The 17,509-nt window shown below is 41.8% G+C and overlaps 1 protein-coding gene across 4 annotated transcripts in view; it reads left to right on the forward strand.

The window, feature by feature from the left end:
* Nucleotides 1–17,509, forward strand: part of UTRN (utrophin) — a 364,804-nt gene that overhangs the window by 54,642 nt on the left and 292,653 nt on the right. For all 4 annotated transcript variants that reach the window (XM_032682362.1, XM_032682360.1, XM_032682363.1 and 1 more), the window contains one exon: nucleotides 1,857–1,918. In XM_032682362.1, the coding sequence (XP_032538253.1) occupies nucleotides 1,857–1,918 (62 nt within the window). The remainder of the gene's footprint in view (nucleotides 1–1,856; nucleotides 1,919–17,509) is intronic.

The raw sequence follows: 17,509 nt of genomic DNA on the forward strand, positions 1-17,509 counted from the left end.
GTGAAACAAGGGCTGCTGGCTGACGTACACCCTTTGACGTGCCCTAAGCAAGTTTTTCAGCTGTAGCCTAAAAGGAGCCCAAACCCGAGGTTTTATTCTAGATTGTTATGGACAATTTCATAAAGCTCAAGTCTGTCAACTGTCACTTCCTACCATTGTGACTTCTCTTGTCTGGACTGAGCTGTAGCTGCTATTCTTTCTTCATGAGAATTAAGTAGAAAACACCTGGTAATTGTTTTCACAGCTTTATGGCTAGATATATTAGACATGAATACATGAATAGCATGAGTTTCAGATGCATGTTAGGCCAGAAATGAGAGAATTTAAAGTCATCTATCGAAGAAATCTTCTGGTTGTATTCTGTGATTTTTTTAAAAATTTTTTTAAACTTTTTTAAAAAAATCTGGATTTTGTAGGTAAAACTTCAGTATATAAATCTCAACTTCTGCTGAAGTGTATTATCTTTAAAGTGATGCCTTCTAATCGTAATCATTGCTTCAGAGTGCATAAATTTTCATGAAGTAGAATGTTTGAGTGTCAGCTTTTTCTCTGGCTTCACCCTAGTGCAGGGACAGTTAGTCTGAACACCATGGCAGTGTGCTGCCTTGTGGTGTGGAGCTTGGAAAAATTGGTACCAGCTGCCACCAAGAGGTTCTGCAAGAGAGCATTCCAGGCAGCAGTGTGCTGTGGGCATGCAAAGTGTGTCTCTCTAGACTGGTCTATCAAAAAGCTGGTGGAGTCTTGAAGGTCTCTTGGAGACTATGATCTGAGTTGCAGCTGTGAAACTGAATTTGCTTGGTAGAAGGCACTGCCTGTCTTGGCTGTGGTTTTGCATTTAGAGTTTGAAGCCTTTGAAGGCTGCATGTATTTTTCTTCTTGGCTGCAGCAAGCAGAAGTAAAAATCCATAGTGGATGAGCTTCCTTTCCCTGGTCGGGTTGTCAGCAGCTAAGTCGTTGTCATTTAAGTGTGGGTGCATGATCTCACCTTTAGCAGTGCTCAGTGCAGTTTACCCAAGACGTGTCCTGTGATATGGACGGAGCTCTGCTGGAGGTGACTCATCCTGGTTTAGTGGGACAGACTCTGTAAAATTGCTGGTTACTCCTAAATGGCTTCTTTAAACAACCTGGGAAGCTACCCTTCTCTCTGCACAGCTGGAGGCCACTGCTCCTCCCTCTGCTTTGAACTGCAGGACTTGTCCTTCCTCCTTTCCTGCTGGGTCCTTCTGGCTGTATCCCAGATCCTAGGTGGTGGTACTTTGGTGTCACAGCAGTAGGGGTGTCTGAAAGTAAAGGCTGCTGAGCCCTTCTCACACTTTAGCTGAACTTGTCTGTGACTGATCACTAACGTGGTTCTGAACACAGGTGCAAAGCCAGGCTGAGGGTGGATGAGACTGCAAGTGCTTCAAGTGTGGTTCCAGCAGCTCAGCTACCACTGGGCTGTGTGCTGAAGGAGGCTGTTATCTGCATCAGAAGCTTGAATAAGGGCCTTGCTATCTTTTGGAGTAATGCATCTAGGGAAAAAGGTGTTGACAAAGTCTCTTAATTAAAAGCCCGTGGTTTCATAGGTTGCTTTTCACCAGACGGGAAGCTTGTGAATTTTATGTACCAGGCACCTCCTGCCTGGGAGGTGAGATGAGGCTGATTCTAATGCAAAGGAGCTGCTGTGGTTGCTAGCAAGGGCAAAACATTTGTGTGACTCTGCAAGTACCAGTGTCTTGTAGAAGTTCGAACAGCTTTATTGACAGATCAGGCAGAAAATCCTTCAGGATAGTGCTTGATATGACCTGTTTTGAACAATCTAGGATTAAGAAGAATGCATTTTCACTCATTGTTTTCTTCTTATTCTCTTTCTTCAGATGAACACAATGATGTACAGAAAAAGACCTTTACGAAATGGATAAATGCTCGGTTTTCCAAGGTAATGTTGATTTGGAAGTACTACTTTATTTTGTTTGATTCGCTTTTTAGAACAGTATTGCTCTTTTTAGAATACTCCTATTAAAATGTGTCAATGAAAATAGGTAAAATACTATAATGTTTGTTCTCTCAGCTTCCCCATGCACATAAATATTTGATACTATGTCATAAGAAAAAATGAAAGATTCTATTTCTTAATATGTTAGAATAGTTCTTTGCATGAACATGTCTGGTTTTTTTCCTCTCCATACAGTTTATATCTACATGCAGTTTTCAGAGTTGCATTACAGCAGATTTTGATCCTTAATCACTGTGTGTACTCTGTGTTGCTGAGTCAGCTTTACTCACTCTGCAAACCTCCAGTTGAAGCCACCTGGTCTTGCTACTGCAGTCTTGACTGTGAAATTTTGTGTAATTACTTACTCATTTTGAATTTTCCTTGGCTCTCGTGCTCTATATTTCTTGTTTGAATTTTCTTTATTGATTTGAAACTTACTGAGGATCTTTTGTGCTTTAGGATGAGAAAGGAAGTGATGTTTGCTTTGGGATGATATTTAAAGCCTGCTTTTTACACTGTTCTGCTGGTAGGGAAAAATGACACTTTGCCCAGGAGCACAGTTGCTATGGGAAGTTTTTCTGCTTCATAGTTTGAATGTGTGAAGGAACATGGGATATTATTAAGGAAAACTCATGGTTTTTTTCTATCCAGCATGGTGCTGCAAGTGAGGTAACTACTAGTTTGCATGCTGTTAACGAAAAGGGTCATGCATGTGAAATGCCAAAAGCAGATATAAACATAGAAGGAAGGGTGTATGTGTCTGGGATTGGTTTGTTTTTCTTTACAAATGAAGCAATGACAGTGCTTTATCAGTGAATGATTGCCTCTGGAGCGCTGCCCTTCTGAAGTTCCTGATCAGCAACGTAAGGCATTTTTACCGTCCTTTCCTTCCTGTGCAACAGGACTCTGGGCAATGCAAGGATTATGGCCTTGGTTGATTCGCTTTGGCTTAGGTTTGTTTTGATTGAAATCTGATATCCTGCACTCCTCATCCAATGCATTCTTGGCTACTTTCTCTTCAGGGAAGGAGGGCATATGGATAACTGGTTTCTCTACATTCGGCTTTTGACTGCTGCCCAGAGGAAAGGTGGTCCTGCAGGAGGAACACTAAGCAGGGCAGGATCACATAAGGAGAGAAAATGTAGTGAGAAAGAAAGGCTTGTTTATAGAGACATATCCTGGCATAAAGATGGTGTGACTATGGAAAGGAAAGTGATACTGAGAATGTGCTAGGTGACTTGTTAGTATGTGCTGTGGAAGTTGTACTGAAGTAGGTAAAATTGTTTTTTGTCTTTGTTTGTACACCTATGGATATATTTTATAGTGTCTTTGCCTTTTATACCATCCATATTCAGACACATCCTGTTTAACTCCTGGATTTCCCTGACACAGGGTATGGTCGTTTGATTTGAAGGCACTCTATAACTTGGTAACTCTGTAACTTCATGGCCCATTAAACCAACTGAAGCTATGAAAGCCATGCTAAAAAGACTCCTATAAAAGGACATACTCCTGACATCCAATTCAAACTTAAGCATGGCTACTTTGCCATGACAAGACACAGGTTTATGAAAATTGGCATGTTCAAATTGCTGGTGTTAAGTAAAAATCTCATGTATGAAAGTCTAGTTTCAGCTGTACCTTGAAGATGTAAAGGGACTGATTTCAGTTCTGTTGAAGTTTTTGTATTTACCAAGTCAGTTGGGTTGATTAAAATTCCTTTTCTGTGAACTAGATTAATTCAGCTGCTTAGTAGGATAGAGAGATCTTAGAGGCTGGGTAAATGAAGTCTGACTTACATTGCAGAAAACAAAATGGTAACTGAGCTATTTTGTGTGGAAACACAGATCTCACTCCAAGAATTTTACTTGTCCTTCCATGTTAATTATGTTGTACTTGCCCTTCATTTAGACACACAAATAAAAAGTAATCCACTGAGCCTCTGTAAACTATTTTGACATACAAAAATCCTAGAATTGCAATCGCATAATGCTAAATTTGCTTTAAATCAATTCAGTAGGGTTTTACAAGGGATCCAGAAAGAGAGCAGTGCCTTTCCCTTCTCTCATCAGAGAACAGATAGGTAAGCAAAACACCTAAAGTATCTCAAGTGTGCTGTGAGGTGCCTATATGTGCTTCGGGACTCTGTTCAGTGAGATGAGTTCTTGCTGTAGTTTGCAACACAGTAACCTGTGTTCGTGCTCTTCATTTAAACTGTGCTAGAACAATGCATTTTATTTACATGTATTGTTTGAAATGAAGGCACAAACATTTAAAGTGAATTGAGTCTTAAGGTCAATAAATGTACTCAGCCAAGGCTCAGTACTCAGTGTAGAAATATTTGCCTTAGCAGAGCTGTGCACACTACAACTCACAAGCCTGTGATGGTTACATAGTGAGGATTTTTTTTTAAAATTAAAGGGAATAAAAATTGTTAGATAGTCTGTTACTTCCCTCAGTAGGGAAGTTGAAGTTTGCGTTCAAATACTGATGCAGAACATTTCAGCATATGTTTATAAAGCCATGTGATGTTTTTACTTATTGTATTTTTTCCCATTACTCTGTCCAGTCTAATTTCAAGAGTCAGATTTAGGTGTTTCCCTGTGGTATAGCCTTACCAATTAGGTCATTTAGTTGTATGGATAGCTAATATATGCTGTTCACACTCTGTAAAATTTTCTGTACCTTTATCCCTTTATATATTAATCTTCATTAATACTTAGCAGTTCGTATGTATTAATGGTTATATTGTCAGAACACCTTTTTGCAATGCAAGAGTACTATCTTGTCAGAGTGGTTTACAGCGACTCTGTATAAATAATAAAGAGAATAAAGGTAAATATCAGAAGTGGCTACTAATTTTGAGTGCTCAGCCTGAGCCACTGGCTAAATTGTACCAGAGGATTTGGCATTTCTGTCATATTTTGATATAAAACAGAGTTCTTCAGTGTTGCGAAGGGATTCAGAGCATCCATTTCTTCTGCAAACTCAAGCAAACCATCTAAAATATCTAGCTGGTTTTTAGATGGAGCTTGATCAGCATAGAAAAGGGACTTCAAGAAGATGATGTCTGTGTCAGCAAGGGCTGGACTTAATGATCTAAGGAAGTCTCTTAGTCTGGCACACAGTTAGTGATTGCACATAAAATCGCTTTAAATGATTCTGATTAGACACAGGGGAATTCTTGGCTAAAAGTAGAGTTTGAATTCAAGTCCACAGGATAACTTAGTGCTTCTTTAACCATTTGTTACTTGTTTCACATAGCTAAAGGGAGAGTGGACAGAGATTTTATTATCAACCCTAGTTTTTCAAATGTCTGAATAGTTTCAGTCTGTATCTGTTCGCACAGCATATCAACAGACCTGGGACTCTTAGTTACATCTCTCAGATCTGACTCTTCAGCTCATAACTGCATAGCATCATGGCTGGATACTCACACTTGCAACTCTAGATGGTTTCTAGAAACTTGATAGGCATGTTGAGGAATTCAGGAGTCTTGTGTCCCACTTTAGAACTCTGCAAGGGCAATTTTTTTTCTGCCCTGCTTTCATTCTTTACTCCTACCTTCTGACCCCGTTTTTGGTTTGTGGGTTGGTTTCTTTTTTTTTTTTCTCTTTGTTTTTTTCCCCCCTCCTTTCACTTACTATTACACCCTCTTGTGTCAGAAAGCTTGCCTGCCTGGCAATCGTGGGAAATCTGGAGCTCTGATTGCTCTGTTTATTTCATTCCCACTTCTGCCTTTGTCACTCAGTTCCTTTCCCAGCAAGACCTAGTTTTTCTTTTTAAAGCTACAGACCTTTTCTGTTTGTCCTTCCTTTCCCCTTTACAGGATTTGATGCATGTGTGGTCAGTCCTATTTTTGCATCTCCATTTTCTCAGCAGTACTAACCTTGCCCTCTCTTTTCCTCTTTGCAGGATTCAGTCTTTGCTTGATTTCGTTTTCCCATTTTCCAAGGTGGTACTTTTCCAAGTTTGCCTTCAGATCGTTTCCTTTCCTCTTCTGCTATTCCTGAACTTGGCAGATGTAACACAGAGTCATCACAAGAAACATGATGCCCTAACTCTTAATTTAGACCCACAGAGTCAGGTCTGTCACAACCTGTTGGAGCTTAGTGCTGTCACTCACTGGAGACAGTTCACAGATCAGCATGGGCAAACTGTTTTCCCCAAAGAATTGTTTCTACATTATGTTTGTGAAGTTTTTTCCGCGGGGATGGCAAAAAAGCTTTATTTCTATGAAGGTTGCGTTCTGCAAAAAGAACATAAAACCCCAGAGATGTTTGCGGTGTTCAGTGAAAATGACACTGGATTTCCCTGCCCCTCAGTTAAAAGTCTTGGGTAAGGATAGGTGTTAAATGGAGCCAGCTGGGGCATTGCTCCAAGATGTCAGGAACTGTATTCTAAGCCCTTGCATACCTGGGTGCTGGGCCTCCCTTCCCTTTCTGTGATGTGCTCCCATCTCTTCCCAATCCAAGCTCTAAATTTCATTCTTCTTATATAAAGTAGCCTTATACAGTCTTACTAGAGCATTTGCAGTGTTCTTGCTGCATGTATTTCCATGATTCTGTTCCTCCAGGTCCTGTGCTAGGGCCCTGACTGCTTTGGCCAGCAGACAGGGCTTAAAGCCAGGAAGTGCTAGTGTGGATGAATCCAGACATCCCATGCTTTTACAGTATCTTAAACTCTATCCTGCTTTGTGGTCTTCCAAAAATGCTTCAGGTCAGGGTTAAATGGGAAGGAAAAGTCTGAAAGCATTTTTGGAGCAGACTCCATGCTTCATGGCTGAGCTCTAGGTTAGCCTGGGAGAAGGCAAATGCTCATTGCTGGGTTTCCTGTGCATTGCCTCTCCTGTGCTCTGGTATGTCCCCTCCCCTGGAAAGACACTGAGTAAAGATAAGATTGGGCAGTAGGAGAACTGATGAGTTGTACTGGGAGTGCTTTCGGTTGCTGTGGCTTTATATGACTGTTAAAACCGAAACAGTCCCTCCCTCATTATAGCAGGTAATTTTGTTAACTGCAAAATCTTGTCTAACTTTCTGGAGGTGTGCTGAATAGATGTTTTCCACCATTTTTGCTCCTTAATTTTCTCCTTTTCTCTAAGGGTTGTTTTCTCATAATAGTAAATGTCAGACCCAATACTCGTGAAGACATTTTGCTGCTCTACTGCTGACTCTTAGCAAATGTGATAAATCTTTTTAAAGGCGAAGTCATACCTATCCAAGATAATTTATTTCGCATGACCCAAGGTACTTGATGCCAAAGACATTTCAGAAGTGATTTTCTGGGGGGAAAGGAGAGTTATGGAGTTCAATGTATTAGTCATGCAAAAAAAGAGATCAAAAAGATTGATTAGGCAATTTTATTTGTCCAAGGAGACATCACCTAAGATGGTCTGCAGTCCTTTCTCCTGTACAGTTTTTGTGGTGCAAGCAAGGAAATACTTGATGACTGGCAAAATATTCCCTAGTCTAATTGCTCCTGATGTTTTTCACTGCTGAACTAAACTGTAAAGTGTAACTTCACTCAAAGATAGTCAAAGCTTAAAAATAACAACCTGGGTGGAAAAGAGGAACAACCTGGATGGAAAAGAACTAGTATTTGTATTATGAGCTGGTCTTGAAAAATCCCATTTTTAGTCTACTTTTTTTCTTAACTGGGTTGCTTGATCTCTCTCTGTAAGAGGCCAAACAGGATATGAACTAACCAAGAAGTGGGAAAATAAATTTTTTCTTCTCTAATCGGTTATGAGTTTTGGTAAGGATGACTACTTTCTAGTATAAAAGCAATAATACATAGCAGTTCATGATCTCTCCCAGAGTTAGCCACAGAAGGAGAATTGCCAGTTTTCTGCCCTCCTCTCAACTGCTGCTGTCTTCTGCTTTAAGAACAGAGTAGGGACAGCATCTTCCTTGCTGGACTTCGAAGCTTGGTATAGTGATCTGGACTGTAATTACTGCTGACTTTGTTAGTGCTCTGGGTTTGGGGTAGAGTTTGAATCTGATTTGTGGGCTTGGTTACTATCCCAGTTGTTGGAGTGTTTGTGTGACCTTCTCAGGCACTAGAACTGAACCTGTTAGAGGCACTGAAGCAAATCTATACCTTTACCTGTTAATTGCTAATGAGAACAATAGTCAACCGGGTCAGCAGGATTTTTTTTTTTTAAAGGAACCAAGTTATAATCTAGATTGAAAAAGTATAAATAAAAGGATAACCTTCCAATCCTATGGGAGAAATAACTGACCGTCCTAGTATGGTCCTAGCTGCTCCTGCTAATGGTTATATGTAATGAGGCTTAATTGCAAGCTGAGGTCAGTACTGTTACATTAAATGCGTTATAATAATGTATGCTTATGTAAATGCATTTAGTAAATACACTGGGGAGAAAAAAACCCCACAGCATTGCTGATGCCTTGTGGTTGTTTTGCTCGCTTGCTATGTCTAATATTTGCATTGATATGTTTACCCTCCATCACGTTATCAGTCACGTCTTTTAGGTGTTCTGTGGATTGAACTATCTTTAGCTTTTTAGCTTTGCTGCTCCTTAAACTCATGTCTGTCACCTAGCAGAATCAAAATTTCCAGCATATCTCAGTAATGAGTCTTACTTCTCCCTGACACCCTGTTAGTCTAGGGTTTTAAATAACTATCTAGTTGCTTGTAACTATTTTATTTTTAAGCACCAGTAGTGATGTTTAATTTGGTCTATAAGGTGGTTTCCTCTTATGATCGTAACTTTTTTTTTACTTGGTATTTGAATTCATTGCTTTGGTACTAGTGTCTTGTAGAGATGCCATAACTCCTTAGGCATATTCAGCATGGAGTAGCATGGAGTGCATATTCAGCACACTCAATGGAATGTATGTCACAGCATAGCTAGTATTTATCTATACTGTCCTGTAACTCCTGCCTGTCGGTGAAAGGAGAATGGAAAAAAAAGGGTCACATTTTAATAAAAATATGTCTGTAAACAAAGACTGTGGTCTTAAATTAGAAATTGGCAAGATTATTTGTTGACATAGTTGTTTACTTTTTGCAGTGACCTTTTTACTTTCTGATTTATTTCCCACATTGAGTTCCCATGTACTGGCCTCATGATGCAGAAGCACTTGACATGTTTCTTACTCTGTTTTGGTCATGATAAAGTGTAATTCTTGCTCCTTGTGTTGTTTAACTAAGTAGGACATTGCCATTAATTCCCTGTGAATGTACTTGAACATTGCGAATAGTTCGTGTTCTAGTTTACGAGCTCAACCTGTTTAATATTTACCCCTTCTTGAGAAAAAGAGGAAAGGGTTCTTTGCAGCTCTACTACTATTTTGACCTATTTACTGGGCATCTTAATAGATGCTAAAAATAGTCATATGCGGGTTAAAAACAATTAACTAGAGACACCTCTGAACTTCTATGAAGTGACGTTTGAAGATCAGAAGAATCTGATGGAAAATCAATATGTACTGCTTCCCATGCCTTTTCAGGGTATTTTGGTGTTTCTGAGGTGGCAGATGATATAAATGCAACTAGGGCTTTTTCCAGCACTGATCTGAGCAGCTGGAACTCATCTGCTGCATTCTCTCTGTGGCTGGTGGAGGTTGTATGTGTGGTTTTATGAAATGTGTTACTTTCCTGGTGACAGCCAGTGTGCATTGCTGTGAAACTGAGAGAACCTTTCATCCTGGTTTTAATATTGTCACTAGGAGGTCTGAATCAGTATCACTGAGGAGGATGTGAAATAGAGGCAGCTTATCTCTTGCTCCCAAATATATTTGACATTCATTTATTGGAAAGGTTAGGTTAATGATGTACTTTCAATAATTATTGATTTAAAGCCCATGTAAATTATCTGCTGTAAGTAATTACAATATAAGGAAACTGCATGTTTCTAGTTAAACAAGACATTAAAACTGCTTTAATGATTACCTTTGCATGTCATGTTCAAGAACAATATACAAAGAACACGAATAGCTGATGTTTTAAAAAAATGTTTGTTTTACTGAGAATTTGTGACTCCCTTTTTCTCTATAACTTGCCTCAGTTTGATACAGTTCCCCATTGGTAATAAAGGGATAATTAAGAATATTCTACTGTAGAATATGTTCAAGAACAATTGCTGCCTTGCAGCTGTGTGTGGCTTTGGTAGAACAAACTGTAAATGCTGATGGCTGGTCTTTCTACTATCAGCAACATTGGATGACTCTTAAAAAATCTGGTCTGGTTTTTGTTTGTCTTCCTCCATTTCCTGGGAACAATTTCTGACGAGGAGAAGGAATCATTTTTGCATATTGGCTGGCCTGGATGACCCTTCTTTGTGAGTAATTCTAGATGCACACAAGGAAGTGTGAGTCACCCTCTTAAACCTGATCCAGGTAGTGGGGCTGAAAGATGGCCAAGGGGTATGTGAGGGCTGCTGCTGCTGTGAGGAGATCACTGTGTGTGGTATCTCCTTCCCAAATAGTGCTGGTATCTTACTGGAACATGAAAAGCTGATGCCTGAGGTGACTGGTCTTGCCACATATGGCTAGCATCTGGTCTTCACCTGAAAGGACATTAATAAACCCTTGCTGCCTTGTGAGATGAATCAACAGAAAAAGTGATTTCTGCTGTGGATAACTAGCAAAAGTTCTTTGTCTCTTCTCTCTCTTACTCGTGTTAGCACAAAAGCTGGCACCAAAATATTTGTTGAAATAAATGTGAATGTAGTGGATTGGATCTGGTTCTGATCCTTTGTGTCTGCCCTGTGGTGCATAACAAATGTGTCACCATGCAAAGTTCAGAGGAGCGCAAGCAGGCCTAGCCCCAGCTTACATATGGTTTTATTTCGTTACTTTCCTTTCTGTTGCTCTGCCTTCCTTTCCCTTTCCTCTTTCCCTTTCTTATTCCCTCTTCCTCTTTCCCTTATGCCAGCCCTGTTAAATGAATCAACTCCTTTCCTGCTATCGGTGCCAATGTAAAGCATTGGGGAACCAACACGGCCTCTTTCTAAGTTATGTCTGTTAATTGTGTTCTTTTGTGTGTTTTATCAAGCCCTTGTGTCTGTTACAGTAACTGTGTGCAGCTCTGCTGGCAAAGCCTGCTTGAGCAGGGGGAGGGATTGGCCAGTGTTTTGTGGTTTTTTTTTTTTTTTTTTTTTTTTTTTTTTTTTTTTTTTTTTTGCTGTTGCAGCAAACATAAGCAAAACTGAGAAAAACTACCTTCTGTTAGGTGATAGAAATGTTCAGTGAGGAGGATGTGAGTGTTTTACACCCTGAACTGCTACAGCTCTTCTGGTATGTGGTGTGTCCCTGCCTGTCCTTTATACTATCTTTGTAGTATAAACTGGACTCTATTTTGTCTTTGAGAAAGGACCCATTATCTGCCTTGTATTTGTAGAGTGCTTAGCACAATGTAGGCTGCTCCTTAAGTACTTACCAACAGAACCGTGACTAGCCATTTGCCCTTGTGAAGCACTTGGTATGGTTTGTCACTGTCTCTGTTATAAGACAAATACTTAAATTTCTTGATTCATTATGCTCAGTGATGGACTGCTTCTCCTCGTAGGATACTGGCAGGGGCTGAACTTCTTGGTACTTGTGTAGTCTTTAAGTATCTAGAAAGTGAATAAAGTGTCAGTTCTGAAAAGGAGAAGTTTAGATTGTCTTAGTGTACTGCATACCAGGCAGGACTCTACAGAGAGGAAGAAATACATGTGCTTTTGACATACTGCAGATTGTATATTTATTTGTGTGTGTGTGTATCTTGTGTACAGACTTCATTTTTCAGAAGGCCAGATTGCTTTCTGGGAATTAGGAGTGAGCAGTAGGGGTATGGGCAGGTTTGGTGAGGGAAGCAATCTGCAGAACCCCATGCCTTACTCTGTAGGGTGTGAGAAGACTTCTACCCTGCCCCCGAGCCCAGGCTCTTGCTGCAGCACAGCAGACTGCCCCAGCACAAAGTTGGTCCCAGGGCTGTCTGCTTCACGACAGTGCTGTCTCCATGGAACAAGTGTTCCTGTGGTGGGAGTCAGGGTAGTGGGTCAGAGCTGGGGTTCAGTGGGCTCCTGGCCCCTGGTTTGAATTAAGCTCCCTGACTAGAAGCACAGGTTTGGCCTTAGTGGCTGTGTATTGTAGTTCCCAGATTGCCACAACAGCCTGCCCCAGTAGACTTGGTGCTGGGCCCTACGTGTGAAGTGATGGGGGGTCTACGTGTGTTTTATCACAAGGAGATGGTGGTGATGGCAGCAACCTGGCCTGGCTCATGCCTAGCACAGAAGGACCAGGCATGAAGATCATATCTGTTTTGTCAGCATTGCCCCAGAGCTTTTCCTTACCTTCTCTTGAGAAATGGATGTATGGGACTATCTCTTGGGCTGCCATTTAAAGAAATTGTCTTCCCACACCTTTCTATGCTTAATAAACTTTGTAAGTCATACAGCTGTCAGAAGCTGGGATCTGTAGCTGTTATGTCTGGAAAAAGAAAGTAGAAGATTTTTTCTGGAGCACAGTGGGTTGCTGTCAACTGCATCCCAAGAAAGTGGGCCAGCATCCAGCTACACTAGGCGATAAAGCAGTGATGTTTTTGACTGCAGACCACATAACTCTCATAGCAGATCCCACATGGAAATGTGTGTTTAGGTGCGAGGAAAAAGCATGGGTGGGAGGAGACGGTGTGAGCAGAGCAGGATGCAGTGCCTGTGCAGTCTCTGCTCCCATTGCAACATCATCAGCTGACTGTCAGGGTTGGCTTATTGCCCTGATGGGACAGCTGAGGCTGCCTGGGTGGCAGCTGCCACCAGGTGTCTGCATATGCTTCACGTGGGTGTGGGAAGCTGGAGGAGCAGGTTTCCTGATGGGTGTGCTGCTGTGGAGGGTGGGGATGGGCTTGGTGGGGTGAGTGCTGTAGCACGTTCTTAGCAAACTTGAGTCACCTTGCACTTTGGAAATGCTTCCTGTGGGCTGATTTCCTGGGGTGCATCAGGAAAAGCATCACTAACTGGTCACAGGAGGGGATTGTCCTGCTTTGATCTGCACTTATGTGGCATCACCTTGAGTATTGTGTGCAGTTTTGAGCACCACAATATAAGAGAGATATCAAGCTATTAGAGAGCACCTGAAGAAGGGAGATGAAGATCATAGAATATGTTGAGTTGGAAGGGACCCATGAGGATCATCGAGTCTAACCCTTAGCCCTGCACAGGACCACCACCAAGAGTCATACCATATGCTTCCCCTCAAGGCCATCCAAGGGAGGGCGACAGAGATGGTGAAGGGCCTTGAGGAGAAGCCGTATGAGGAGTGGCTGAGGTCACTTGGTCTGTTCAGGCTGGAGAAGAGCAGACTGAGGGGAGACCTCATTGCAGTCTACAACTTCCTGGTGAGGGGAAGAGGAGGGGCAGGCACTGATCTCTTCTCTGTGGTGACCAGTGACAGAACCTGAGGAAATGGCCTGAAGTTATGTCAGGGGAAGTTTAGGTTGTATATTAGAAAGAGGCTCTTCACCCAGAGGGTGGTTGGGCACTGGAAGAGGCTCCCCAGGGAAGTGGTCATAGCACCAAACCTGTCTGAGTTCAAGAAGCGTTTCGATGATACTCTCAGGCTCATGATGTGACTCTTGGGAATGGTCCTGTGCAGGGCTAAGGGTTGGACTCGATGATCCTTGTGGGTCCCTTCCTACTGAGCATATTCTGTGAAATGCAGAGGCTTTGCATGTTGCTGTGTCTCTGTTTTGAGGATAGCAGATACTTTAATAAACCAGGAAGGAGTAGCTTAGATTGCAGAAATAATTAAATACTCTTCTGCTGACTTTAAACTGACAGCAAAACATGATGCTCTGATGGCCAGTGAAATGGAAAAGTCATCCTCTTGAGAAAGCAAATCTGAATTGTTTCCACTGTCACAGCAGGATGCATTGCATGGGACCGGAACATACCATGACCTGTTGAAATGAATGACTGAAAGCAGGAAGTCGTTCAGCTTGTTTTTGTGCATGTGAAGTGAGGGGATGCAAGCAAAGAAAGAAGGCTGTATGCTCTCTATACCCCTGTTGCAACAAATTTATTGAGGATATATATAGCATTCTCAGTTTTAGTGTTATACGTGTGTGTAGTTCTAATTTTACAAAATTATAATTAATTGTATAATTATAAAGACCTTCCATCCATAGGTCCTCTGACAGTGTCTCCCACAACATAACTTATCACTCAGTTGGAGAGCTATGGGTTTGATGAATGGACTGTTAGGTGAATAAGGAATTGGCTATACAGTTGTATCCGAAGACTTGCAGTCAACTGCTAAATGTCCAAATGGAGATCAGTAACAGGTGCTGTCCCTCAGGGGTCCATGTGGTGTGTAGTGTTCAATATTATCAATGGCATGCAGTGGGTTTGAATTGCCCTCAGAAAGTTTGCAGATGACACCATGCTGAGTAAGTGCAGTTGATTCACAGGTGGGAATGGATGCCATCCAGAAGGACCTCCAGGGTAGAGGAGTGGGCCAGTATGAATCTCATGAAGTTCAACAGGGCCAAGTACATGGTCTTGTCCAGCACCTGCATCAAGGCATTCTCCGATATCAGTACAGACTGGGAGATGGATGAATTAAGAGCAGCCCTCTGGAGAAAAATTGGACATGAACTGCCAGAGAGCCAACTATGTCCTGGGCTTCATAAAAAGAAGTGTGACCAGGAGGTCAATGGAGATGATTCTTCCCCTCTGCCCTGGAGAGACCCACACTTCATTGGCTAACAAGTTGTTAGGTTGGTTTTTTTTTTTTTTTTTACTTTCACTTTCTCAGTGTGTGTTTGAGTCTTACTGCATCCAGTGAGACCTCTGGTAACTCCTACTGTCTGCTTTTCTGGTCACATGAACAATTTTCTCATGCCTTTAGCAACCTGCTTTTAGTGTCATCGATGTGGTGATGCAAACCAAATGTAGATTAAATTTTTCTGGTGTCTGAGGTAATTGCATTGTGGATCATCTCCTCCTGTATTACACCATAAACTATAGAAGGGGCTTCTCCTCATCTACGCTTAGGTTATCCTGCTCTCCAGCTCATAGAATTGCAGAATGGTTAAGGTTGGATGGGACCACTGGAGATCATCTAGTCCAGCCTCCCTGCTCAAGAAGGGTTCCCTAGAACATGTTACTCAGGATTGCGCCCAAACATTTTTTGAATATCACCAGTGAGGAGGACCCCACAACCTCTCTGGGTAATCTGTTCTAGTGTGCAGTCACCTACACAGTAAAGTTCTTTCTTAATGTTTAGATGGAACTTCCTCTTGGAAGTTCCTAGAAGCTCCATCATCTTGGTGCTCTTCCTTCAGATACTTATATACATTGATAAGGTTTCAGTCACCTCTTCTTGAGGCTGAACAGGCCCAGCTCCCTGAGCCGTTCTTTGTAAGAGAGATTATCTACTCCATTTGTCACCAGCTTTGTCAGCCGTTGCTGGACCTGCTCCAGGAGCTCCCCATCTCTCTTGTACCAAGGAGTCCAGAACAGGACACAGCACTTCAGATGTGGCCTTATCAGGGCTGAAGAGAGGGGCAGGATCACCTCCCTCAACCTGCTGGCAATGCCCTTCCTAATGGACCCCAGGATACCATTGGCCTTCTTGGCCACAAGGACACACTGCTGTCTCATGGACAGCTTGTTGTCCACCAGGATGCCCAGATCCTTCTCTGCAGAGCTGCTTTCCAGCTGGTCAGCCCCCTCCCCAACCCCCCCCCCCGCCTTTATTGGTGCCTGGGGTTATTCTTCCCCAGGGGCAGAACCCTGCATTGGCCTTTGTTGAACTTCAGACAGTTATCTGTCCATCTCTCCAGTGTCCAGGTCCCTCTGAAGGGTTGCACAGCCCTCTGTGGTATTGGCCACTCCTCCCAGTTTTGTGTTGCCAGCAGACTTGCTGAGGAGGCATCTACCACCTGATCCAAGTCACTGAGGATTAAGTTAGACAATACTGGGCCCAGTATTGAGCCTTGAGGAACACCACTAGTGACAGGCCTCCAACTAGACCCTATGCCACTGATTATCTCTGTGCCCTGTGCTGTTCAACCAGTTCTCAATCCACCTCACCATCCACTTGTCCAGTTCACACCTGCGGAGCTTGCTTATGAGGACATCATGGGAGACAATGTCAAAAGGCTTGCTGAACTCCATGTAGACAACAACCACTCCTCTATCTTTCCAGCCAGTTGTCCCATCATAGGCTCCAGCATACTTTAAAGGTTTGTTTAAGTTGCTGTGCAGCTGTGAAGCATCTGAATCATATGAAAAAGTGCATACTCTGGGAGGAAGGCCTGGCTGTGCTAGAGAGGCAATAGTTGAGCTCAGGAAGTGGCAGTATGTAATGGCTGAATGTTATCAAACACTGATATTTAGTGAATACTCATATTTGATATTGATCTGGCATTACTTTCTACACCCTTTGCCTAAATATGCATCAACATGTGTATATACACATTTTTAAGCGTGACTTTTAAAATTAATTGGAGAATAAATCTGTCAGAACAATTCATTGCAAAAGTAATTTATTGGCAGATACTGAGTCTAGCATCTGTATATCTTAAGAAGTGACCTTAGTTAAAAGATTGTTCTTACCACTGTTTAGCTGGTTGAAATTATGAGTTATATTTAGTTATGTTTCTGTACAGGAGACTAAAATATGGCTCTGCAGCTGTTCAACTCTGGGTTTTGTAGTTTTAGTAGTATCAAATCTAATTAAATTGGAAATTTAAGAAAAGCCCCTTATGAATTCTGGGGAAAGAAAGACATTTGTTAAAAAATGGGCTTCAGTGGGCCATTCAACTCTCTCTTTCTGATTTGTTAGCCAGCATTTGGCAATTACTAGCATCTGTCAGGGCAGGAGGAGGTAACTGAGGAGGAGATCTATGTCATCTAAGTCATGTCATGTAAGATGGGTCTTTGACAGTCTTCTTTCTGAAGAGCAATGTTATAAAATCAAGGTGTGATAGAAAAAGGCGATATTGGAGGGTTTGGTGGTACTTAAAAATTTTTTCTTCTCAAATTGGCACTTCAAAGGGACACTGAAAGCAGTGGTTTAATTGACTTTTTGGTAGCTAGCAGGTGAGTATTACAAAGCAAATGCACTTAATTGCTGGCTTTCTGTGTCTTTTCCCCCTGCCCTGTAGAGCTGTCCCACAATGACTTTCTAATGGCCCAAGAAGGGATAAGCTTAAAAAGGTTAACATGATTCTGCTCTCATCTTCTACCATGCTTTACAGGGTCCCTCCATGCCCAAAGAAAGAGAATTAGAAATGTGTGACTTAGAGTAGCTCTGAATTTCACATTTGTCATCTTTTTCTATGGTAGAGAAAGTGATTATTTCAATAAATACTACACCTTTTGATCTACTAGTCTGTGTAGAGTAGTGGCACCTCCTTACACAGGGCTCAATTCCAAGTCCTTTTTTGTCTTTTGTCTCTTTTTAAATCTGAGAGAATTTGTCTCAATGGCTTCTTTCTGAAAAGCCCCAGTTTATTCTTCCTTTAAATGCAGCCAGACCAAAGCATTCTTTCTCAAATGACTCCTCAAACTTGCCAAGT

The sequence above is a fragment of the Chiroxiphia lanceolata genome, chromosome 3, assembly GCF_009829145.1.
Source record: "Chiroxiphia lanceolata isolate bChiLan1 chromosome 3, bChiLan1.pri, whole genome shotgun sequence".
Lineage (NCBI taxonomy): Eukaryota > Metazoa > Chordata > Aves > Passeriformes > Pipridae > Chiroxiphia > Chiroxiphia lanceolata.